We start from the raw sequence: 24,252 nt of genomic DNA, 5'->3' as shown, positions 1-24,252 counted from the left end.
CGCGACGTCAACTCCTTACGTGAGCGAAATTTCAAGTCTCGTGTATGAAAACTCGCGAAAAGGGGACTCCCCCAGTGGCGGTGACACCGGCGTGGTGTTAATGGTTAGTAAACTAATTAGCCGGAGGACAGGGTCTTAAATCAACAAACGCTTGATGAGTGTCGGAAAAGTGCAGAAGGGGAGGGACTGCAGAACGCTGAACTTGACTTGCTTAACTTTTACTCTTAGGGTGATACATAAATTGGCCCCCAACAACACCACCCATTGGAGTTTATGAAATTAAACACCGTAATTGATGATAATTTAAACTTGCTGGTTGAATTGGGGAAACCTTTGAACCTTTAAAACGTTTCCATCACAATTGCCGAAATAAAGTTGATTTGTCGGAACACTTTTGGCCCCGATGGGGGCATGATTTACTATGATGTCCGGCGAGTGCGGATGCGATGGTAATCCGGGGGGTTAAAACCCAGCAACCGGCGGACAATGCAGCCGGGCATCGAGGTGCAAACGAAACGAGAATGAATTATACGGTTTTGTATGGAATCAATTTATGTGAGCTGCAGCACCTCCGGCAGGCCAGCCGAGGTCCTCGTTCCGTCCACGTACTGCCACCGTTCTCGCTGAGATATGCAAGGCACACAGAACGGGAAAGGACCAGAGAAATGGCTGCAAAAAGAGCAGTTCTTTAAGAACTTAATTAACTTTTTGTTCCGTGTTTCTGTGTTATTGCCGTATTGCCTTATTGCCGTATTGCCGCCTGGGCGTGGAACGAGCATGGGGACCGTAAAAATATATATTCCACAATATTTAACTGTCACATTGTGCGACTTTTTACGCTCCGGCAAACGCATAAACAAACCGCATTGCGTGCAAAAATATTCTCAATATTGTGACTGGAATACTGTCGAAGTATTATAAATACATGAGTCCAGGGCTCCTGCGGCTTTTGTGCATTTTAATTGCAATTATTCCGGCAGCCAGAGAAAAGGAAATCCAATAGTAGGCCCGACAGCTGCAGTTTAGTTTTCGCAAATTATTCAAAAGGCTCCCACGCCTGTCAGATATATGTTTGCTTGTTTGCATTTTATTTATTTGCGAACTGCTAATCAATCCAATGGCCCTGGCAAATATTTGTCTGTCGAACTCTCAAATATTAGCTCTCAGCTCTCGACTCTCAACTCTCAACTCTCGACTTTCGCCTTGATTAAAAATGTTTATTTAATTGAGACGTTAGGCGGAGCGACTAGGAATGCAAACTCCGCCCTGGCTGTGGCCAGCCACAAAGTGACTCAATATTATGAGGTGATTGGCATGTAAATGATGTGGCCCACCGCAACGAGGCTTGTGATAAATATTTTTAATCGCTCTATAATTGATTTACTCGGCCGGGCGGACACTTTACAATTAAGCCACTAATTAATGATTGAATTCCTCGCCGAACCTTGTTATGAAATACCTAATTGTGTTATTCTGCTTTGTTTTGGGCGTTGCCTTGAGTGAGAGAGTTTCAGCCAAGTATTTGCTTTTGCTTGCCCCCTCATCAGTTTTTATTTATATTAATTGTTTGCTGGTTTTTGCAAACACGACGTGTTTTCTCTGGGCAAATAGTAGTTGGTAATTAATGCCAAGCCAGCACTATAAATAAATACGCATTGCCCATGTTCGGCACCCAAATGCTCACCTATAGTTCCACCACTGGTGACCCACAAAAAGCATTTGCGCTTTGGTTTTGATTATTCTTTTGCCAGCCATAAATAATCGACTGTCGGCGGGAATAAGCCCGGCTCTAGCTCTGGTTTTATTTGATCCCGGGTATCAGGTGCGTGTCGAAAACTCGACATCCTTTTTAAGCCATTTTTTCTGTTCTCTGTGAGCAGCAGGACACTTGCGGACTCCGATTGCCGGCCAAAACAGGTGCTGGGATTCACACGCTTTTACCTGGCATCAACCGCACTTCTACGAGCTGCAGAAGAAACAAAGGGCAACAATAGAAATGCAAATTCTGATTTCAGCCGGATGGCACTGGATCTTGGATCTGCCGATGGTTACCAGGGGCAACCTGGAGTCGTCTCGGACTTGACTCTGGAAGGGATTCAAGGATGAGGCCAGAACAAACGAAGCGTAAGCCCTCAACGGGCAAGGAGCAACGACGAAACTGACGAGTTCGAATATGTAAATATTGGACGAGACAATCAAATATGCAACAGTATTCTTCTTCGATTTTCCCTTCCTTTCCTTTCCGTCTTAAATTTCCAGCTCTCATTGACAAAAGGGTTGCACGTCCCTTGACTACATAAACAACCAAATCTGTCCGTCCGGTGCTTTGGGTGTGAAAAACTCTTTTCCCCTTTTTGTTTTCTGCTTTGCTGGGCATTTTTTGGCAAGAGTTGTCTGGCCAGGGGCGAGCCCTTAAATCAACATGTAGCCCATAGAAATGATAAACTTGGCCTGCATTATTCATGAGCATAAAGCAGGGCTAATGAAAATCAGCGGATCATAACTGCTCATTCCAGCTTTTACCCTGATGACCTTGAAAGCCGGATGGCTGCACTCGACTGTACGAGTATAAAGGGAAAGTAGTCCCGGGTAAAGCGCAGATCAGCTTACATGTGTGAGTGGCCCGATGTGGATTTCAATGAGTTTGCAGATGCTGAAAAGTAATTCACTTACGGGGCCTTCCTCCCAGCTCTCAGCAGAACGTCCTTCGTCAAATGCATCCTGCATCTGCGGAAACACACTGGCTCGAATTATGTATGCACTCGAGAAAGCACACAACTTGTAAATAAGCCATGCATTTATATTGTCTTCCCTTCCAGCGAGCAGCCTGGCATTGCTCTTGTGTTACTTGCCACATCTTTAAACGCTTTGTAAGTGCAGGCACTTGGATGAGCTCCTGGGACTCACTGAAGGCTGTATTCGATACTTGCAATATGGATGAGTTGCCTTTAAAAGCTTTATGTTAAAACCGTTTAAGTAGGGAAGGGATTTTACCTGATAATTATTGCCAGGAATATATCAGTTCTAAGGCTAAATATACAATATAGACTAAAGAAGTATCACGCAGGACTTAAGGCTGTCGCCTTGTGAATATCAATAAAGTTGAAAGGGAGATACTGACATCCAGACAGGTCCTTGAATTGAATGTGCCAATCAGAAGTCACCTTTCGCCCGTATCCATTGGCTTTGCAACAATCGCCTTGATTTAACTTTCGATTTGCCGAACAATGGACTGGGGTTAATAACAGTCCGGGTTCACACATTGTAAGAGTGCTGCCTGGCAGTTTGCCTCTGGCCAATGTTTACACAACTTTGCTAAGTTTGGCCATTCATTGAACCGACTTTGTTGGCGAAGTGCACTCTGTCGGGTTTTATGTGCAGGAAGTTGTCAATACAGAGGCCATACGCGATAAAATATGATGCTAGGGCACGGGATGACAAACACATTCAAGGAAATTCCCATTCCGTTCGATATCGGCGAGATACTACTTCAAGGATTCTCGTTCCTGCCTCGTAAAAGTGAATCGCGACGCCGTAAAACCCCGATGCATTGTTTTCCCTGGCTGCCAGTCTGCTAAACCTCATTTATAATTCTTAAATTGTAATCATTCGGGGGGCGAAATAATTACTGAATATTTATATCACAACCTGTCGCCTGACGTCGCGGCTCCCTGTGGTCTGCTCTTAATGGTCGTCGATTTTAATGGTGTGCTTTTTCCACGCCCCCTGTGAAAAATCACTGCCGCTGTCCTCATAATTGCCACGCCCCCGCGGGCAGGATGGGGCAGAACGGACATTTGTCTGTCGCCAGCAGCCGCCATTTGGTTTTCGGCCCACGGCCGTTGACAAGCCATTTGTCACATTTACACAGCCGCAGGCGGAGCCTCATCCTTGGACTTCACCTGGATTTCGGATCTCCGGGAATCACATTAAAGCGAATCTCACAGCGACTTCTGAAATCCCTCGTGACCCAGTTGGATCCACTGCCAAGACATATTTCGCGGGAATTTATGAGCAGGCAATTGAAATCCTGCCAAATCAATTTGCGGCCAAGTGTTTTCGGCGATGGTCGAACACGTAGCCCAGCAACCAAATCCCTTCCACTCACAACCTACATTTCGGGCCAAATTTAAAAATGAACACCTTGCGGAGAATTCGATTGGTTTACCTAAGATCAATGGGCGGAGCTTTTCGGTTGTACTCTGGCAAGGATCAGAAGAAGGATTCTGCCGGGCAGAAGGCGAAACCACCGGAAAAGCCTGCTGAAACGGCGAAGGGCAAAGGGGAGGCTGCAGGTGCGGGTGCGGGTGCGGATGACAGTGCCAATAAGGCCAACAAGGTCACCATGATTATTGGCGAGGGCGTTGGCCCCGAGATGATGAGCGCTGTCCAGGAAGTTATTTGTGCCGTGAAGGCCCCTATAGAGTGGGATATCCTTGAGCAGTACATGGCCCCGGATAGCAAAGATGTTTCCGCAGAGGTCATCGCCTCTCTGCGAGCCACTAAAGTGGGCATCAAGGGACCCGTTGACAGTCGCCACTGGCAGCGCCAGATCCGCAAACAGTTCGCCCAGTTCGCCTACGTGTCCTTGTGCTCGCACATCGAGGGTCTGGACTCGGTCTTCGGGGACTTTGACATCGTCATCATCCGGGATCAGATGGAGGGCGACTACTCCGGCATCGAGCATCTCGTGGTTCCCGGCGTCTCGCAGACCATCAAAGTTAGCACCACGGCCGGAGCGGCCAGGGTTTCAGAGTTTGTCTTCAACTACGCTAAGCAGCACAATCGGAAGAAGATAACGGTGGCTCACAAGGCCAACATCATGCGGCTGACGGATGGTAACTTCCTGGAGGCCATGCGAGCCGAGGCCGAGAAGCACGTGGACAATATCGGCTTCGAAGAGCGCTACCTGGACACCTGCGTTGTGAACTTGCTTATGAGACCGGATAAGTGCGATGTGATGGTATCGTCCAGCATGTACGGCGACGTGCTGCGTGTGATAGCGGGCGGCATGATGGGAGTGCCCGGCATATGTCCCGGCTACTCTGTCAGCTCTCTGGGTACCGTTTTCGAAAGTCGGACGAAGGCGTGCCACGCCTTGGCTGGCAAGGATCAGGCCAATCCCACAGGATCTCTGCTCTGTGCAGCCTTGATGCTGCGCCACTTGAAAATGGACAAGCAGGGGGATGCCGTCGAGTGCGCGGTGCGCAAGGTTTACCGTGACACGGATATTCGCACCCCGGACACGGGCGGCAAGGCCAAGTGCTCGGAGTTTGTCAAGGCCGTCTGCGATTGCATGGAAAAGGACGAATGAGCGCAAAAGGTGATAAAAACTATTTCAAGGCTTCCATTTCCTAGTTAACCCTCCAAATTGACTTTCATCTAGAAATCATATTCGATATTTCAGTGACTTGTTTAGCAATTAAAACTTAGAACTTAAACTTAATATATCTTCAAATTAAAACATTAAGTCTCTACAGTAAACCTCTGTTTAAGTTCTTTTTTAAAGAGGTCTTAGTGTGGGTAATTAATGTTGAAATTGCTTCATTCTTGATTCTTTATTCTTGATAACAAAATATAGAAAAGACTGCAAAACCTGCACAGAAGGTGCCTCTAGTTTTTGACAGTGTGACTTTATGGGCCTGGCAGATACATTGTGATAACTGGCTTTCTTCTGAAGGAAACTATCGGCGAACTAAACACATTTATAATATGTAATTACCTCGCATTTAATTCACTCGCTCCGCTGGGGTCATAAAAGTCGCAATTCCCCGGCTATCGCTTGCCAGTCGTAGTCGTATATTTATATAGCCCGTGCTCTCCGGTCCCAGTTTTCGGGTCGCAGTTTCCAGATCTCTGGTGCTTGCAGTGCATTTCGGCAGATTTATGGCCGTCCGGCATTAACCGCCGCAGATGCCAGCTGCAGCTTCCTTTGCCGCTTTTTCGGCTCTTAATTAAGTTGCATTTCGAGTCCTGCCACGTGGCCACGTGGAACGGCGAAGGACGGTGGCCCGGCGGAGGAGCGGAGTAGTGGGGGTGGTGCACTCTCTGATAATAAAAGCACATGTTGACATCTGCCCACAGTGTCAGGCGGCCATTATGCACCTATTCGCCATTTTGGGTGGGGTGCACAGATGGGTGGCTTGGGTGGCTTGGGTGGCTCTTTTAGTGCCGCTTAAGCTTTTTACACATTCTCGTTTATGGCTGCTACCATTTCGGTCCACATCCGGGACGTGCTGTCAAGGCTCTGCCTATTAGTCCTTGGCCGAAAGGACGCCCTGTTGTCTCTGTTTCGCCCAAATTGGAATGCCATAAAAATACGGAGGTAGGTACTCTGACTGCTTGCTTATTTAAAAATCATCTGAGAAAACTGAGTGGAGGAAAAGGGCAGCTTATTTCAGCTGTCACTGCTGCTGGGCTATCTCCTTCTGCTCCTGACTTGAGTTCCATTTGAGCCTTGGCCTGCCTCTTATCCTTCGCCTTCTCCTTCTTCGTCTCCGTCTCCCGTTCTCTTTCGCCCTGGCGCCCTTTCGTATCTGGTGTTTGTCTGCGTCGACTTCCGTTTCCGGTTGCACGCTCGCCATTGTTTCACCCCTTTTTATGACTTCTGGCGCACATGATTCTGGCTCTGTTTTTGCCGTTTTGTGGCCTTTTGTTGGCTTTTGATGAATTTTTATTAAAAGCAAATGGCCAATGCACCAACATGGAAATCCAAATCAAAGCGAAATGGCCAGAATGCTGCTGAATGAAAATGTCCATTCAATTTCTGGCCCATGCATCCGTTACGAATGCGCAAAATTCCACAACCGAGGTGTCCCTGTGGAATTTTGATATGCAGCCACTATATCTATCTACCTCCAGCTGAGAACTGTGATTTAATCAAAAAGCTTCAATTTGCTGGACCCCAATAACTGTCTATGCCGTCTCCTATTTATTATTTTGTTTTCGATGGCGCAACCTTTGACCTTCCCGGACCTTTGCTCCACTCAGTTGGAAGTTTGTTTGTTTCCTCTCAAGGCAACGAACTGCGAATAGGAAGCTGGAATTGACTTTCCCCGACTTGGACTGCTCCCAAATAGAAAATTTCAGTGAATTAAGCGGGTTGCCCCGCAATTAACCCCTTCGAATCGCTGACAGTTGCCACGTTTCAGAGTCCTTTGGTAATTTGGCCCGTGGGCATCATTTGCACAATTCCGACGATAAGGATGACCAGGAGGCGGTGGGGATACCTCGGTCCTTCGACCTTGAGAGTGTTTTGGGGGCATTGGCAACGGGTTTAAGTGATTTAATTTAATCATCGACGCGTAGGCCAGGACAACGAGTGGCAATGAATAATTCATTGGCGGCTAACAACTTAAATTCCCTTGCCTGAGAAGTAAGTTCAAATCTCTGCATTTTAATTGACTTATCAAATCTGTTATCCGTATTATAAATTAGCTATGACTGGGTGGAGATAAATTCAAATTTATATATTTCCCCAAATTGGAAATAATCAACAAAAACGCTTAATGGTTGTACAATTTAACTCAGGGGGAACTTTCATAAAGTCTAGAAATGGTTAACTTCAAAATAAAGCCTTAGGTAAGAAGGAGGGTTGAGAAGCAGAAAAGCAGCAATTAAATTAACCTTCTCTTTACGACTGTTTCGTGTTTTTGGCCACTCTTGGCCACTCTTGGCCGCTCATAAGCCAACAGCAAACATTTGCGACATTAGCGACGAACATTTTTACCAGCTCCTGCAGCTGAAATTGCTCCGCGATGATACATTGCTGGCTGCAATGCAATTAAGAATGCCACCGACAGGAGCCGGGGCACGTGGAACCCGAATCCCCTGAATCACCTGAATCCTGCTCTCGGCCCACTCTCCGAATTGGACGGAGAGCTCCGTGTAATAAACAATGGCAAATAGCGTTCGAGTTGACAGCGGAACACTGAAACGGTAATTGCATGTAAACATCGTTTGTGAGCGGTGGTGCATTGTGGTGGTGCTCTGCCTGTGGCGATGGCATAATTAGTGAGTGGGTGAGTGATTAAAGCCGAATGGTGGGTGGTGCTGGTGGCCGTCGTGCTCAGCGCCGGCTGGGGTGTCCTCTGCAGATAAAGACTCTGGCTGCCGCGTCACTCAGTTAACCGAGCAATCGGAGCCTGCCAGCCCTGCGTCCATCAATCAAACAATTGCCTCTGGCTGCCGAGTCAAAAGTCTTGAGTCCATTCAGCAGGCATCAATGCCAGGATCTGTTAAGTCCTCTCTCTAGATTCCATGGCATGGACGTCGGATGGCTGTCAGCAATCCAAGCGCACCGAATCCGAATTCACCTCGTGCGCGGGCCATACGTCAATCACGTTTATAGGTTTCTCTACAAGTTGTAAACTTTGGACTTTAACTGTGTTAACTAAACTGAATCCATGATGGTATTTTAGTAGTAAATCTAAATTAAAAACTAGGAAAATTAGGAATCAGCTGGAAAATTCCTGGGACTCGTAGGAATTTACTGCCCGAAACCCAAATGTGGAGCCAGCGATTTGAGCAATTTGAGCTGTCTGGAGATGGAGATGGACACGAGTCCGAAGCCCCGGAGCTGAAAAGATATCCTCGGGGCGTATCGCGTGGCAAGAGCAGGCCGGCAAACAGAAATTGTGCTTATGTTTATGTGCGTTTATTTACGACTTAAAATTTGAATAATTTACGATGGCGACGACGATGGCCAGCCAAGAATGCAATGCAAGTGCATGGGGAAACAGCCAAAGGGACAGGACTTTTAGGAACCACGAGGACACACAGCCACCGACCCAAACCAAACAGAACAAGCTACATTGAGTTTGCTTGGCCAAGAACTCGGTTCGAGAGGGCTGGTCAGGCCAGTTTTTGCATATCCCCTGGAAATGCACCGAAATCGAGCAGATTGTGCCGCGTGCGGCGGAAACAGCGGTTGCGATAGCGTTGAACGCAACCGGAAACACAAAATGCCACCATCGACCGGAAGGTAAATTATTGCAATCGCACCGCCAGGCATTTTCATTTCCATAACCGTAAATTGCTGCCTTTTCCCGCTGCAGTCGCCGTGACAAAAGGTGTTCATATACCAGAAAGGATCAAACCAGGGATTGTCCCTTTCGCGCGGAAATTCCCCATTATTCGGACTTTAGAGACCGGAAAACCACGTCGAGGACCTCATTCGAACGTGGTTAAAAGGTGGCTGAAAACATTGGCGTTTAATTAAATGGCATTTGTTTGGTTGCCCTAATTGACTGATTTATTTGCCTTCTTAACGTGCAACCTAATTACTCATTATCAACATTCCATTTCCATATTTCTGTCTGGGCCTAAAGATAACTATATTTAGTAACAGAATCTGCAGAGTCAGCTTGTATTTTAATCCTATCTAATCTGCCTTTCAGCCTTAAGTATTCTACAATTTACTTTAATTAAAAAGATACGGGGCTTAGCTATGCGGATATAATCCTAATAAGAGATAAGACTAAAGTTTAGGAAGGCATAAAAGAGGTTTGAGGTCTTAATTAGGGTTTGGGGCTAGTAAAGTCAGCTAATCATCGACGACAGACGTAATCTAACAACAAATTTAAGTTTTAATTATTTCGAATTAGCAACAAACAACGACTTAAACATTTCTTTACATTAAAAGCAGGTAACTCAATTTTTAAAGTACTCTCTTAAGTAATATTAGAAGGTAATGGGCTTGGTTTTCTCGAAAACTTCGCGCGCCAAGCTCCTCATGACCTTGCCGTTGGCATTCTTGGGGAACTTGTCCACGAAGATGACTCCGGCATTCAGCTGCTTGTAGTCCACTACCACGCGCTGGGCCACGTGGTCGATCACCTTCTGCTCGGCGATCTCGGCGCCCTCCTTCTTGATGATCAGGGCTCCGGCGGCATCGCCGTACCGCGCATCGCGAACTCCCACCACGCAGACGTGCTCCACCTCCGGAAGCTCGGCGATGATCTGTTCGATCTCATTGGGCCAGTAGTGCTTGGACTTGTACTTCAGCAGATCCTTCTTGCGGTCCACCAGGTACAGGTTGTTGTCCTCGTCGAAGTAGCCCAGATCGCCCAGGTTGATCCAGCCATTCTGTAGAGTGGTGGCCGTATCCTCGGGGTTGGAGAGGTATCCCTCCCACCTCAAGCCGATATCGATGAGCACTTCACCTGTCTGGTTCACGCCCAACAGCTGGCCGTCCTCTCCCTGGACCTTGATCCTCATGCCGGGAGCCAGTCTGCCCACTGAGCATTCCAGACCGTGATCGATGTTTATGGTGACCACGCCGGTTTCCGTGGTTCCGTACGAGAACATGACGTAGGTCTTGGGCATCAGCTCCTGGGCCCTTCGCAGCAACGCCAGGGATATCCATCCACCGATTACAAAGGATATGGTCAAGGACTGCAGTTTCTCTGGAGTGGCCAGTGGGCTGGTGTAGAGCTCGTAGGCCTGCCAAGGAGCCATCGCCAGGCAGGTGACCTTGTACTTGTTGATCATATAGAGAGCGGTCTCGGCACTGAATGTCTTTCTGGAGATGATGCGAGTGAAGCCACAAGTGAGATTCATAACGGTGATCGAGAATCCTGTCATCCAGTCGATCGTGGCACTGGTGTACAGCACATCGGTACTGATGCATAGCCTGAGGGTCAAGGTATTTGGGTTAGGGTACGAACTCTAGAAGGGCTCTCAGGAACTCACGAGTTGGTGGATGCGATGTGGCGGTGGGAGAGAGCCACTGCTTTGGGTAAACCGGCTGTGCCGGAGGAGCACAGAACTACGGCGATTTGGTCACCTCCATTGGCCAAGGAAGCGGGACTAAAAGTTGTATAAAATCATGAGAACTTAGCTGAGTTCTGCAGAATTGATTACTCGACTACTTACACGTAGATCTTCTCGGCGGGATGGGGCTTAACCAGATCCTCGATGCTTGTCACGCCCTCCACTTTTCCAGTGAGCGTGATCAGTTTCGGGGACCACTCCTGGGTGATCTCCTTGATGCGCTCGTAGTCGGATCCGTCGATGAACATGATCTTGGGCTTGGTCACCGAGAAGAGTCCCTTGACAATGGCTGGCTCCCTGGAGTAGTTGACGGCGTGGAAGGGCGTGGCTTGGAAGAAGCAGGCGGTGGCCACGGGGATCACAAAGGTGCTGGAGTTGGCGATGATTCCGACGCGGTCTTCCTGGGTCAGACCCTCGCTCTTGAAGAACAGGGCAATCCGGGTGGCATAGGCCAGCATGTCGGCGTTAGTCAGGACGGTGCCATCGTCGTCGGTGATCTACTTTTATATAATCGAGCTCATCAGACTCCCAACTCCGCCGGATTCGGGTTACTCAATCGTTTACCTGAATCACATTGGTGGGCCAGCACCTGAGGGAGTTGAAGACGATCTGACCAATGGAAGTGTTGAGGTCATACATCGTGGGCCTCGGGGGGCCACTCCAGATCTTCGTCTCCTTGTTGTAGAAGGTGGGGAAAACCGCCTTGGTCGGCATTTTGCTAGTCCAATTATAATTCGCTACTGAGTGTCCAGAATGCTTACATTGTCTTTTATATCGCCTGAGAGGGTCGCTTATCATATCAATTAGCCACCAACCAGCACACGCGTGGAGTCCAAAGTTTGGCCGAAATAAGTTGAAGATTTATGGTAACATCAGCTGATTTTTGTTATGGGCTCGTCTAATCTACCCAAAGCGAACTTTTTAATTTCCGCTCTAAAGAGAGTGACTTCCGTATTCTTTCCCTCCATGGTAACGGCGCGTGCCGGGGACCCCTTTGAAAGGCTGATGATTAACCCATTGCCAAGTTTGAAACTTGGTAACCAAAATGGGAGTGGTACTTGCTTTAAGAATTAGTGCAATGCGATTTTCGAGAGTGCATTCCCTTACGGCATTCGGAAAATGAAGTACTTTTTGGACACGACAAAGTATGAGCATTTGAGTTTCTCCGAAACTATTTTCCTGCTTAACTTTAACTTAAATTGTGCAGCTTGGTGCCGCTTTCAAAGGACTCCCCGAAATAGTTCCTTTTAAATGAACTCAACGCTGGCATTTTATTATGGTTGTAATATTTTCGGGGAGGTGCCACGCCCTGTTGCGCTATTTGCATTGTGTGTCGGTGGGCCACAAACGCGGGTGGCACCGCCCAAAGTTCCGGGAGTTCGCCTGCATGCATATATTAACATGAAATTACAGACAGTACGGCCAAAAAGCAAGCAAAATAGTTTAAAGTGTTTCTGAATTTGTTTGGCGAAATGAGCAGGGCAGGGCAGGGCTTGGCAGGGCAAATGCAGAAGGAACAGGAAGAGCACCCGGACAAGATGCTCCCGACGATTGGCATGCAAATAGGGAGCGCCACCTCCGGAAACGGCATCTTAAAGCTTTAAGTCCCCCAGACTTTCGGGCAGGATGAGCTCATGTACGTTGTCAGCAATTGCGATTCCGATTTGATTGGCGGTTTCGGGTGTCCGTTCTGGCGGTTCACTCAAAGTGGTCGCTTTGCCTACTGAGGCGTGACAGGAGCCGTCAGTTAATAATGCGCATTATAATGAGACAGCCCCGCCCAGTCCGGCCCCCGAAATGCCTACTCCCAGGTGATCCCACCGCAGGTTTGTCAGACGATAAGCCATGCGGCGGCAGGCAGACATCTAGGTAGTGGCATGCAGTGCCAGTTTAATTAATTACCATCACTGTGAGTGCATTCGTTACATAATTGAATCAGCAGTCGATGCCTGATAGGGAAATACTATTGTTTTCCCCCTTATCTCTCTCTGCGTCACTAACACCTTCTGAATGAAAGTGCACCCAAGTTCAAGCGCGGTGCTAGTGATAGGGATAGTGGTGGTGATAGTGGCTACCAGGATGGCCAAAAAAGATATCTTAGGTGCAAAGCGTTGCATAAGTGTACCGACTGTCGATGCTTGATAGGGAATACTACTCTGCTGGAATTTATCTTCCTACGACACTGTTACACTCTGAATGAATAAGCCGCTTCCTTGATAAGGCATAGAAGGTGTGATAAGTAAGCAGAGAAACTAATTGGATTGCCTGGTATCTGGAATGTAGCTGAAGGGGTTATCGGCCAAGACACTGTTCACCATGGATTTGTGTTTTGTCCGGTTGAAGTACTCCAATTATGGGAGCTTTATGAGAGTTGCAATTTGAAGTTCTAAAATAAAGATAATCTTTAACAAGAAACAGCTTTAAGGCAATAACTTTGTAACTAGATATTAGATTTTAAGTGACTAATACATGGTTATTACCATAAGCCATAGCTAAAAGTTTTCTAGTTGCCCAATAAAAATTGTTCCATTTCTCCATTCAGAGCGTTTTGTTGGCGGTTAGCGGTCAGTGTCCCTGACCTTAGACAATCGCCAACCGAGGGCTGCGGAAAACAGTTGGATTTGCGTTCGGGCGTTATCAAGCTTATCACACTTGTTGGAGGTCCGCCACGTGTTCCGGGAATTTCGGCCGAGCGCAACTGTCATAAATCTTGCATACGCCCCGTGGGCATGCGCGGACTGGGTTCCTATTCCATTGCGTTCCATAAACATCGCCCCATTCATAAAATGCGGCGATGTTTCTCGGAGGCAAGACTCTGGATGCTGGTTGCTGGCAAGGACCGGGCCAACAGTCTGCTGTCTGGGGACTTGGACACGCTCAGGCAGTTTGCGGTGATTCGTTCGACGAGGCGGTTGCAAGCTCGGCTCTCGAGTTGGTCGGAAAATCACTCTCGTGGCTTGAACAGTTGAATAGTTGGGAAAGTTTTAACGGAGAGGACGTTCAGATCGGCGGCCGGCGACCACGAATTAGCCACAGATAAGGGCCTAACATATTGCCAAACTAGTCTATGCGGTTAGTAAAAAGTTTCGCTCAAGTGTTGTTAAGTGCTGAAAAGTTAGCCGTGATAGTTAAGTGCGCTCGTAACTGAAACTCGGCCTGTCGGTTGCCTCCACACACGTTGGCCTTTTCCCCAAAGTTTTTTGGCCAAGCTCATCCGACTCTCCGTTCTTTCCGGGCCTGTCAAAATGTTTTGGCCCGAACTTTTCGTCCAGGCCCCCAACAATTGAAGTTTTGACAACAAAATTTAGTTAAGCAAAGCTGCCGCGGTTTCATATTCTTTTCCGGCTGAACTGCCGAACTGCAGAGTGGAGTTCGTAGGAAAAAACTGGCGTACCGTATTGCCGTAGTGCACTTTTTGCAGCCTTTCGATCCTTGTTTGGTTAACTACGTGAACCGCCAGCAAAGTGAACAGATTGAACGTGTGATGTGAATGGTAAGTGCAGCGGATGCTTTTCGTTTTCCGCATTTTTTGATAACTTTTGCCAGCGCGAATCGATGAACTTGGCTTAAGGGCATTTTCCGGAGGAATAATAGATTCTTTCTTTTTCTGAAAAGTGTTCATTGTGTGCAAAATGCATCAACTGCTTGCAAGCCGTAATCTAAACTTTATCCACTTAACAGGGGCAACACTGCGTATGAGTCATAAGTAAGCTGAAGTATTTCCGAGGCTTGAACTTTAAAGTTTTCTTAACAACATAAAGTGAAGATGATGGATGAATGTGATTTCTGTATCTCTGTATCATCTCTTCAATGAAAATATGAAAGAGTGTAATTAAGAATGTTCTTAAATTGATTTAATTTATTTGCGAGAACCCTTAAAGCACACCTGTACCATTGATGTTTCCCTTTAGAAACCTATTAGTCATTGGAAGTCCAATTGCCGAGCATCTAAAAGGTTTTCTTAGGCCCTTTGATGGCTATTTGCATGTGTTGCCACTCGTGGTAATTGCTACTTTATTGTATCTTCGTGCCCCATTATGAAATGGACACGAGGAGCCCAGGAATCCCAGAGGGTCGGACCCGGGCGCATAAATATGCTCGCTGTTCGGGGCAGGGACACATTACAATGCCCCCTGAGAGAGGCCCGAAATTGTGCGTGTCGCATCTATAATTAAGTGAATATGGAGCATGCTGGGGCCTCAAGGAGGTATGCCATGCCCACACATATTTCCCCAGAACATTTGCCCCAGAAATGGAACATGTCGGCATGGTCGCGGCAGAATGGATCCGGATATGTGACAGTGGCATTTGCCAAAATGCGTTATAGATTCACTTGAGAGATACCCAAGATATGCTTCAGATGCCTAGTATAAGTGTTAGGATTCATTGAAAAAATAAAATATTTATGAAAGTGGTGAAAAGTGGTTAAAAACCTTTCGAAAAGCTCAAAAAACTTCTTTTATGTGGATATCTGAGAGAAAGTCTTTTGAAAGATAAGCTTTTTGGGAATTGAATGATTTCAAGACTCTTCTTTAACTTTTTACCAAGAATAACACCAGACGCTCAATCTTGTTATATCCCAAAAAGTTCCCCAATTCACCTCTTTAATTCAGTTGGCTGTGCTGGATTTTCGCCTGTCTGGCATTTCGGAGCACTTGTATTGTCAATAAGGACATTCTTCAACAAGTCTGCCCGACATCAAAGGGAACCACACGCACAGGCAAACATGAGGAATCGAAGCCCCATTTCCCATAACTACAGACACCCTCGCCCTAGTCCAAGCCCAACATAGCACATGGCGAAAGCAAGCTTGGCAAGTCAATTAAATTAGCCATAATATACGGCAAATGTTTGCCTAGTTACTGTACAGTCGGCACTCCTCGGAGCCGGACTTTCGGCCCTGCATCTGGCATTGTCCCTGTTTGCATTTGGCTGCTCATGAGTAATGTGCACACATAATTATGAAAAATACACAAGGCACTCGACCGAGCTACAGTGGAGGCTCGTTAGGCCTAACACCCTGGGATGCTGTTTAATGTGGGTCGAGGTGCTCCACTGTTTATTTGTTTGTCTTAGCTGCACAGCTAATTTTCATCCGCATCTGTGGCAGTTTTGAGCTTAAAACAACAATACATTGGCCCGAGACATCCAATTCCGCAGGGCAAATAAAATAATTACGGACAGAACGTTAACACAAATTTTACTGGTAATAAATTCTGCAGCCTCTTGGAGTAATATAATTTACGGCTCATGGCCCGTTTAACACTGAAGCACTGCAACATGATGGGTCAAGTTAGCTGGTGATTGACCTATTCGTTCGTACGCTCGCCCTGAGCCAAATGAGCAGCTGAAATAAAATTAAGCTACTTGCCTTTTGAATGTAGCAGGACTATGGTAATTTGTTTAATAGCTGGAAGCCAGGCCAAGTTAACTAAATGTCTGATTAATAGAGAAACGCCAGGATGAGGTGGCTTGTTACTAACACAAATCGAACTTCAAACATGGGTTAAACTAACTCGTGATTGACCCATTCATTGGCACTTCGCCCAAGTCAAAGAACGTTGGTTACTCGGCTTGTTATTACCATAAGCCTACCTCCTTCGATATTGGGCTGTCTGGTAACTTGAACCCGGGGTCAGGAGGGCTATTTGTAAATCTCCGTAAGCCATGAAGCATTTGCAGATCTGGCAATGATAATTCCGTTCAAGTAGCTCAGCGCTGGGAAATTCCAGGGCATTAGGGCCCAGGACGAAGAAAGAAACAAAACACTTACATAAAGAACAAAATCTGCGATAAATCCAGAAAAACCGAAAAGGAAAAAAGAATATATACGAATGAGAGCATGAAAATTATGGGCAGCAATATTTTTGCCAGCTTTGTTGCTTCGCCGTTCGCCATTCGCCACTCGCCATTCGGCATTCGGCATTTGCCATTTGGCATTGCCAGTTCTGTGGCCTAGACGACGACACACCCATGCAGACAGAAGGCAGGGGCTTAAATAAATAAAATAAATCAAAAATGTAAATCAACACTCAAATGTATATCTATGTGGGTGTGCGGCTGGGATAATAATTTGCACACATATGTGGGAAGGGAATAGATCTGGAATCTGGATAGTTGCTGGGGGAGGGCGATACTATATCATACCACGAAGACATAGAGGATGGGTGGAACCCAACTCTCATTAAACCTGCCTCAGATTGTGTGTGCATTCGTTCGTTGACTTTGGCATTCTTGTGTGGTTTGTCATTTGGTGTCGGTCTGTAATGAAAGAAATCATGACAAAGCATTCGTTTATGGCCCGAGGAATTGTTTGGATTTCGAGTGTCAAAGAAAATATTAAATTATCCCAGGGCACACAAAAGCTTCTAACGAAGCATTTATTTTGTTTTATGGATTTCTGAGCCATTCGTTTTTGCCTGCCTGTATTGAGCAATGAAATCATTTATGGGAAATTCATGAAAAATTCATGACTTCTCAAAACCAAATGGCTCACACAACTTTTAAGTGTAATTGAAGCCCAAACAAATAGAACACAAACAGTGAGTCGCAACAATGGCTGCTGCCAATTATTTAAGAATATTTGCCCTAGCTAGTGTGCAGCAACTAGTTTCCTAGGACGAGATTGCCTGGCTGTCTGCTAACTTCAATTAAAATACAGTCCCATCACTGTTTCTTCTTCGATCCTGTCTCCGGGCGGACATTGAGAACCCTTTGACGAGTCTTAAATGGATTGCCAGCCAGGCGTGTTCTCCGGCGTCTTCATTATAAAATACACAGTTTCCCAGCACTTGATGTAATTCCGTTCATCATTTTGTCTGTCCTGGCCCGCAGCAATGTCCATTCCGCTCCCATCCCCCCCTCCGTTCATTTGACTAACTGAAACGTGACAGGGAGTCGTCCTCCTGGAAGATGTGGGTTCCCTTTCCCACCCACCTGCCTGTGTCTGTGTCCAGACCCTTGTTACGGATCCCGAGTGGACAGAGCCAGTCTGACTGGCTGGCTTCTTTCCTCTTCTTACAGCTGTTTATAATTCCGGGAGGAATCCACTTCATTTTTATCAGCTTCATCACGGCATCTTGCATTTTTGAAATGAAATTGTCGCTCCATTTCTTTGGTTCCCCCACTCATCAGCGCCATCTCCATCTTTAATTCAGCTGCTCCTTCTTTTTTCACCTTTTTCGGCGGCGGCTTGTCATTCAATTTGACGCCACATTAATTCACAGCATTTTGCTCCTTTTGGCCAGCCGGATATTTGCATTCTTTCTCCTTTTAATTGCTTCGTTATGCGACGTGCTTGTATCTCCGTTCTGCCTACCCGGCGTATACGCACTTTAAGGCTCTTCGGGGAGCCGAAATAAAAATGCGATCCCACAAGTCATTAGAACGTAATCAACTGGAGTTCAAGCTTACCCAATTTAGGGAAATCTTTAGGTGGCCTTAAACGGTGGCCAACACTAAAAGCTAAACCTGTATTTATATCCACTTTTTGGTATAAATATTACAAAATTCAAATTAAAATAAAACATAAAATTTCAAATTGGCTCGTTTTATAAAAAGTCTAGACATACAAAAACAATATTTGGGTTAAAAAACAATTTGGTTTATAAACTTAAAAGCGTGTTCCACATTTTTCCTAAACAAACTATTTTCGACGAAAAAGTTGTTGCATACTTTTAGGATGCACAAAAACATAACAGAAACGAAATAAAGTTTAACATGTTAAGATATTAAGAGTTTCTATTGTTCATCTGATTATTTCAGCATATCTATTTAGTTTGCAGGCATTTATGGATTTTCTGTGTAGTTTCGCCACAAATGGTTAATTTTCGACTTCGCAGTGGAACTTTTCCCGCCACGTTTCCGGTTCCCTGCCCTGCCCTCGCTGGCCATTTCATCGGCCACTTTTCGCAGCTCTCGGGTTGGCCTCTATTGTTTTGATTTCCGCCGTGGTGCTTGTCGAGTGGTCGATGCTGGGGGTTCCGATGTTTTGGGTTCCGCACTGCGAGGTCCTGGTGATGCTTGAATGGCAAACAATAATAAGCGCCTTCTGCATCTTGTTTGCTCGTCCACTATTCACCCGCCCGCCACCAAAACTCTCGGCCCTTGAATGTAGTCCGGCCTACAGATTTAGAGCTCCATTACCATGGGGACAGATGGGACACCACAAAATAGAGCCGGGCAGGTTTGTTTGCCATTGGGCGATAGTTAAATTGGGCAGACAAATGCTTTTGCCCGCCGATATTTCCCGCCTTTCCCTCGCCCCTATCGTTTCCGGTTTCCAGTTTACAGTTGCCAGTTTATCAGTCAATGGATGCAGTTTAAATCCAGCAATTTCACTCCTCTTTCGAGGCCTTGGGGAGCCTTTCGACTGACATGTGCTAATGCCGTTCGAGGTCCAGAGTCCAGGATTTGTTTGCCCAGCACATTTCTAATTCAGAGTTTATAAAGTTGCCCTGCTCTGTTAAAGTTTCTCAAATAGAACCAATGGGATTCAGCATTTTGTGGCAGTTAGTCAAATTCCATGACCCTTCCAAGCGTATTTCGTGCGGAATATTTTATGTTCGGGCTAGCGTGTGGGTAGCTTGGACTAATTTTTTCGTTTGTTGCCATAATTTATTTGGACTTGGCCGGAGTTTTCAGTTTTTCCACTTACAATGTATGCCTCTGACACATTTCAAGGCATTTTCCGGCTGGGTTTGCCGTTTTGTTTTCCCCAGTTTTCACTATTTTCCTATACAAATACAGACATGAATATATAAGCAACTACACAAATGGAAAATTGAAGCGAGAGCGAAAGAGAGAACAACTATTTGGCACGTTATTCGGTTGGAGTTTTCTATTATTTTTGTAAATTTTCTTGGCAAGCAAAATTGTCGACAGCCGTCTAAGTGATTTTGTTTGTCGGCTTGTCGGCCGAGAAGAAAGGGACAGCCCGATGGCATTAGAAAGAGGCCGAGGCTGAGCGACCATGCACTTGGCAGCGAATCATCCTGAGGAATTCGCTGGACTTTCATTTGCCCAATAGTCAGCAGGGACTTGGATCCCGCATTGATTGCTGCTCCATGGCCTATTATACTTAAGTGCTTATCATAATTTGTGTAGTCTGAGGCTCCGGCCCCAGAAAGCAGAGCCCACATCGTCTCGTACATAATTCCTTCTCTCCGTCGCTGTGCATAAGTCGCCTTAGCGTTGACGGGAATCCCCCGGAGAGTCCGAGGGGAAATGGAAATGGATTTTCCAGTGCCGGAATAGGAGCCGAGCAGAAACAAAGGGCCCGAGCAAAGATTGAGAAATGTAATACACTTTAAGGCACTCGGGATGGTGCTTCCTTATTTTTTCGACGGCACTTTAACTTTTATGATTCCATATTTCAGGCACTCCTTGCTGTTCCGAGTTCCGAGTCGTTTATTCGCATATTGACGCCCTCGGCGATTTACCAGTTTAATGGGATTTATTTTCCAGTTTTTTCTTTGGTAATTTAAGCTTCTGTGGCTCCGTCAGTGGCGGTCGGAGGGGGAATCGGATTTAATTAGAGAGAGCGGAAATGATTTATTGATTGCCATCAGCGAGGCAATAGTGGTCAGAATCCGCAGACCGATTTTTACGTAAAATGTAGTTTTCAATTCGGAAAATGCTTAAAAAAACATAACGCTCGTAACGGGCAATTTGGTTTTCCGATTATCAAATTATGGCGTAAAAACGCAGACTAGTTTTTCTTTGTTTAATGCATAAAAGATAAGCAAACAAATTTGTATTTAATCAGTTTTCTATGGCAGATTAAGGTTCATGCTGAAAGCTTTTCCGACTTATGTCTTCAATGGCAGCAATAAAATGAAATCCATTTTAGAGCTCAATCAATTTTGAATGCACTTTCCGGTTAAGCCAATTTCTACGAAAGCATATTTAATTTGTCAATACGTGTTCGTGTTCCTAGGAAGAGCTCGGATAAGTGGCTTTAAATTTGGTGTCTGCCTCTTCCAAAAATTAAATAAAAATCATACTTGAAATCCCCTTGAAGTGACGTGAAATCCGTTCGCAAACCTCAAAACCGTTTTGTGGGATTTTCAATGTTCCAAACAGCTCAAACGAAACCCAAAAATGAACTTTTAGTAGCGAATTTGGCTTGGGACCTTCGGCAACCAGCTCAGTGATGGCTATTTTGGATTACAGTCCCGTTTCCCTCCCTTCAACTCCTCTTCCTCGATTTTTCCTTTAGAATTCGGAATTTGCTTTGTTTATCTCCTGTTCCACAGCTTTCGCCCTCTCACTTCAGCTTTAAGGATATTACTCTTTTGAGTCCTTTGTTCGGTTATTTTGGCCGAAATGCCGAAATCGATTTATTAAATAAAATCACAATAATATTTTAACAAAGAGTTCTCTTTTATTCCAGCTTGAAGCCTCTTTAAAATAAGGAGTTCTTCATCGCCTTCTTCACTTTTTTAACACCCATTAGTCTGGAAATTCTTTATAAGTTTTTCTTATTCGCCTTTCCTTGCACTCCTCCGGTACTTTTCTCGGGGCACAAGTGATTCTATATGATTTGCCACTACAAACACAAGCAAATTTAATATTTATTCTAATTTATTTCCGATTCTAATCTCTGCACAAATAAATAAAGTCTGATTGATTCGCAATCGCTGCCGGAATTGCACAAGTTTTTGCTCAGCCCAACTTGGCACTTACGTGCCGAAGGATTTAAGTATGGAAATCGGATTTAAGGCCATAAACCGGGCGGGGCGTTGTCACCACAAATGCCAGCAGCAAACGTCAGGGCTGCCACCCGCAGCGCGATTTCGATGCCATCCCGGCGGATACGCAATATTTTCGCATTCATCTTCATTTTTTCACATTGTAGTGTTATTTACTTGGCGTTTTTATGCCTTTCCTTTTTCGGCTCCCCTCTTCTCATTTTTTAATATATAAGTAATGGTGTTTTGCGTGTTTGTGTGAGTGCTTTAAGGCCACAAGCCGCGAGGCTTTCAGCGGTTTGTCTACGTTTATCTTTGTCACCCTTCCGCCCTTCCGGCCTGTTGTCCTGATCAGATTTCGGCTGGCAGCTTAATGTACAGCCGCGCAATATTGGCGGCATATCTAGGCCATAATGTCGTCATTTATTTCCTGAACGAAACACGTGCGTGAGCTCCTTTCGTTTGGACATTTGAGTATGTAAATCGAATTAAAGAGGATTTTCTTGAATTTCACTAGTCGTTGGCTGTAATTTACAACCCTTCGCATGGGTCTTATTGAATTTGGCCCAATACATTTCGATGTCGCTGCACTGCATACTTATCAGTTAGTTCCCGCCACAGACTTTTCGGTGGCTAAGTGGCTTTCGGACTGGAAAAGTTTTGGGCAAAAGTTTCGCTTGCCAATTTGAATGGATAATGCGAGACAAGTTTGGGGCGCTGTCAAAGCCAAAGCGGAACTTTACAGTCGCACAGACCGTACACTGTCGGCCCTGCCGCCGTCGCTGTTTTCGCTATCAATAAATAATTCATAAATAGACAGGCGTGCATGTGGCTGCCAATAACATGGCGTATTGGGGCGAAATGAAAACACATTAAAATAAATCCAGAAATGCCGCGACTGAAGTGTCGCAAACACACACATAAAAAGTCAAGCGCCCACATTTCAAATTAGGACGCCCACCCTGAGGACGGCCACAAAAAACGGAAAACGCCGCCACAAGAAGCACGCGCATAAATACCAATAGAAATGTTCGCATAATGCAATATAATAAACGTCGGGAGCAGAAGTCGAAGCGAAGGGCGTCGGGCAACCGCAGGACGAGGGCGAAGGCGAGGCAAGGAGTCCTCCATTCAGGATCGGGGCAGCGTTGTGATTGCGTCCTGATAACCCTTTTTCAGCTTTCCGACGGAAAAACTGTACCATGCATGCATAAACTGGTTCGAATGAATATACGGGTGTGTGCTTAAAGCTAACCAAGCCAAATCCAATTTGGCTAACAAGACATTGTCACTCAGGGCGAGTGAGTAACCGCAGAGAGGAGCCGCGGGGCAAATCCCAGGGGAATTTGCTCATGAGCATGATCGAAGGCAGTGACATTTAACCCTCATAACCCCTTGTCTTGCGGTTTGAACTTTCAAGCTGCGAAATTCCCAGACAGCGATTAGGCTACTTACAAATGCACGAATTTAATCATAGCAATGAGTTGCAAAGGCAAATTTATACCCCCTAAAAATACTCCTCCTTCTATTTCCGATAATTTAGGGAAGTATATTTCGTTGTCACCTCATTTAAAACGAAATGTTTGGACAACTTTTAACGGAATGTTAAGTCAAGTTTGCATTTCATTGGAAGAATAACTCAAATTCAACTTTATGTTTTGTTTATTTACGTGTAAAATAAACCTGACATTGATGCCAAGAGGAAATCTGCTGTATCTAGTCAAGTTTTGCAACGTGTGGCATTCAAGAAGCACAAATCGCTTAAACTCATTTAAGCCAGACGACGACGTCAACAACAAATTCCTGGCTTAAGTCGCCGGGCGACGGCACATCCGCTCATTAGACTGAGAGCAGCCGAGGAGCATCCCGTCCCGTGGTCCCATATGGATATCCTTTATGGAGGGGGATCAGTCACTTGGCTGTCATCGCTGTCAGCGTCAATGCGGCAACCGCCAGCCGCAAAATCTGTACAAAGAAATGCCATAAAACGCCAACCGCAGTCACGACACCCGAAAACGGTGAAATGAACGAAAAATGCGGTTATGGCAGTTCGGCCCAGAAATTTACCGCCAGCGGATGGCTGTTAACATAATTCATTTCGTGCGCCAACTTGGGCGCCATGTGCCTCGAAATTCCTGGCCAAAAAGACTAACGGCTTTTAATTAAAATATCTAAGGGGATTAAGCAGATTTTGAACTTGGGAGTTCGCTGATATGGAAATGGCATTTAAAGGCCAAATTTATTCCTTTCGATAGATGCGAAAGCCGCATTAAGCCAAACAGAAAAGGAAAGGGATTTCACTTTTTCGCCAACCACATTTGATGACTGCTCCAAAGTAGCTCATCTTTCGTGAAAAGCGCCAAAGCCAGCTAATGGTGTCACTTCGCAGGGAATGGCAAATTAGCGGGGATTGCGCACTTTTTACCAAGAATCAGGAGCTTAAGGGGGGCAAAGGCGGCCTGGGGCGGTGTAGGGGTAGTGTGGGAGCACTCCATTCAGGTGGGCAACAGCAGCGCAGCACCTGGCTGGTGTGGACTGAGCAGCTGTTGACACACTCTACATGGTGCTATATGGTGCACAGATACAGATACAGATACGGATACAGATACATAGATACATAGATACATGTGCATGTACAACATGTCGTATAAGTATTTTAATTAAGCATCAAGAGGCGCACAAAAACACATGAAGAGCAAGTTTCGCGTTTTAATTAAGACCCACTAAACTAAGAAAGGCGGGGGCTCCTTAGCCTCCGACCCCTTAGCCCGCAACCCTTCAACCGCCC

General features: G+C 45.9%; 3 protein-coding genes across 3 annotated transcripts in view; 2 read left to right on the top strand and 1 right to left on the bottom strand.

Annotated features, from left to right (window-relative positions):
- Positions 1-4,097: 4,097 nt before the first annotated feature.
- LOC108107225 (probable isocitrate dehydrogenase [NAD] subunit alpha, mitochondrial) lies at positions 4,098-5,474 on the top strand. The gene has a single exon (XM_017214643.2). It carries the CDS (start codon positions 4,136-4,138, stop codon positions 5,312-5,314), a length of 1,179 nt encoding a protein of 392 aa, XP_017070132.2. The 5' UTR covers positions 4,098-4,135; the 3' UTR covers positions 5,315-5,474.
- Positions 5,475-9,556: 4,082 nt separating this feature from the next.
- Positions 9,557-11,495, bottom strand: LOC108107216 (4-coumarate--CoA ligase 1). Its single transcript, XM_017214633.2, has 4 exons — positions 11,338-11,495; positions 10,876-11,270; positions 10,693-10,809; positions 9,557-10,633 (listed from the first exon to the last, which is right to left on the bottom strand). The coding sequence occupies exons 1-4, from the start codon at positions 11,485-11,487 to the stop codon at positions 9,682-9,684; spliced, it is 1,614 nt and encodes a 537-aa protein (XP_017070122.2). The 5' UTR covers positions 11,488-11,495; the 3' UTR covers positions 9,557-9,681.
- A 2,377-nt stretch (positions 11,496-13,872) lies between these two features.
- The window catches only part of LOC108107472 (5-hydroxytryptamine receptor 1A), a 36,195-nt gene continuing 25,815 nt past the window's right edge, over positions 13,873-24,252 (top strand). Inside the window, exon 1 of the mRNA XM_017215019.2 lies at positions 13,873-14,266. The gene's annotated coding sequence lies outside the window, so the exon portion shown is untranslated. The remainder of the gene's footprint in view (positions 14,267-24,252) is intronic.

The sequence above is a fragment of the Drosophila eugracilis genome, unplaced genomic scaffold (assembly GCF_018153835.1).
Source record: "Drosophila eugracilis isolate 14026-0451.02 unplaced genomic scaffold, ASM1815383v1 contig_1765, whole genome shotgun sequence".
Classification (NCBI taxonomy): Eukaryota; Metazoa; Arthropoda; class Insecta; order Diptera; family Drosophilidae; genus Drosophila; species Drosophila eugracilis.
This window is presented reverse-complemented; position numbering and strand designations above follow the sequence as displayed.

Coding starts and splice junctions, on each gene's coding strand:
- LOC108107225 (XM_017214643.2), top strand. CDS start 4,136: ATGAACACCTTGCGGAGAATTCGATTGGTTTACCTAAGATCAATGGGC.
- LOC108107216 (XM_017214633.2), bottom strand. CDS start 11,487: ATGCCGACCAAGGCGGTTTTCCCCACCTTCTACAACAAGGAGACGAAG. Junction 11,271..11,337: donor GGCCCACCAATGTGATTCAG/GTAAACGATTGA, acceptor ATATAAAAGTAG/ATCACCGACGACGATGGCAC. Junction 10,634..10,692: donor CACATCGCATCCACCAACTC/GTGAGTTCCTGA, acceptor CTTGACCCTCAG/GCTATGCATCAGTACCGATG.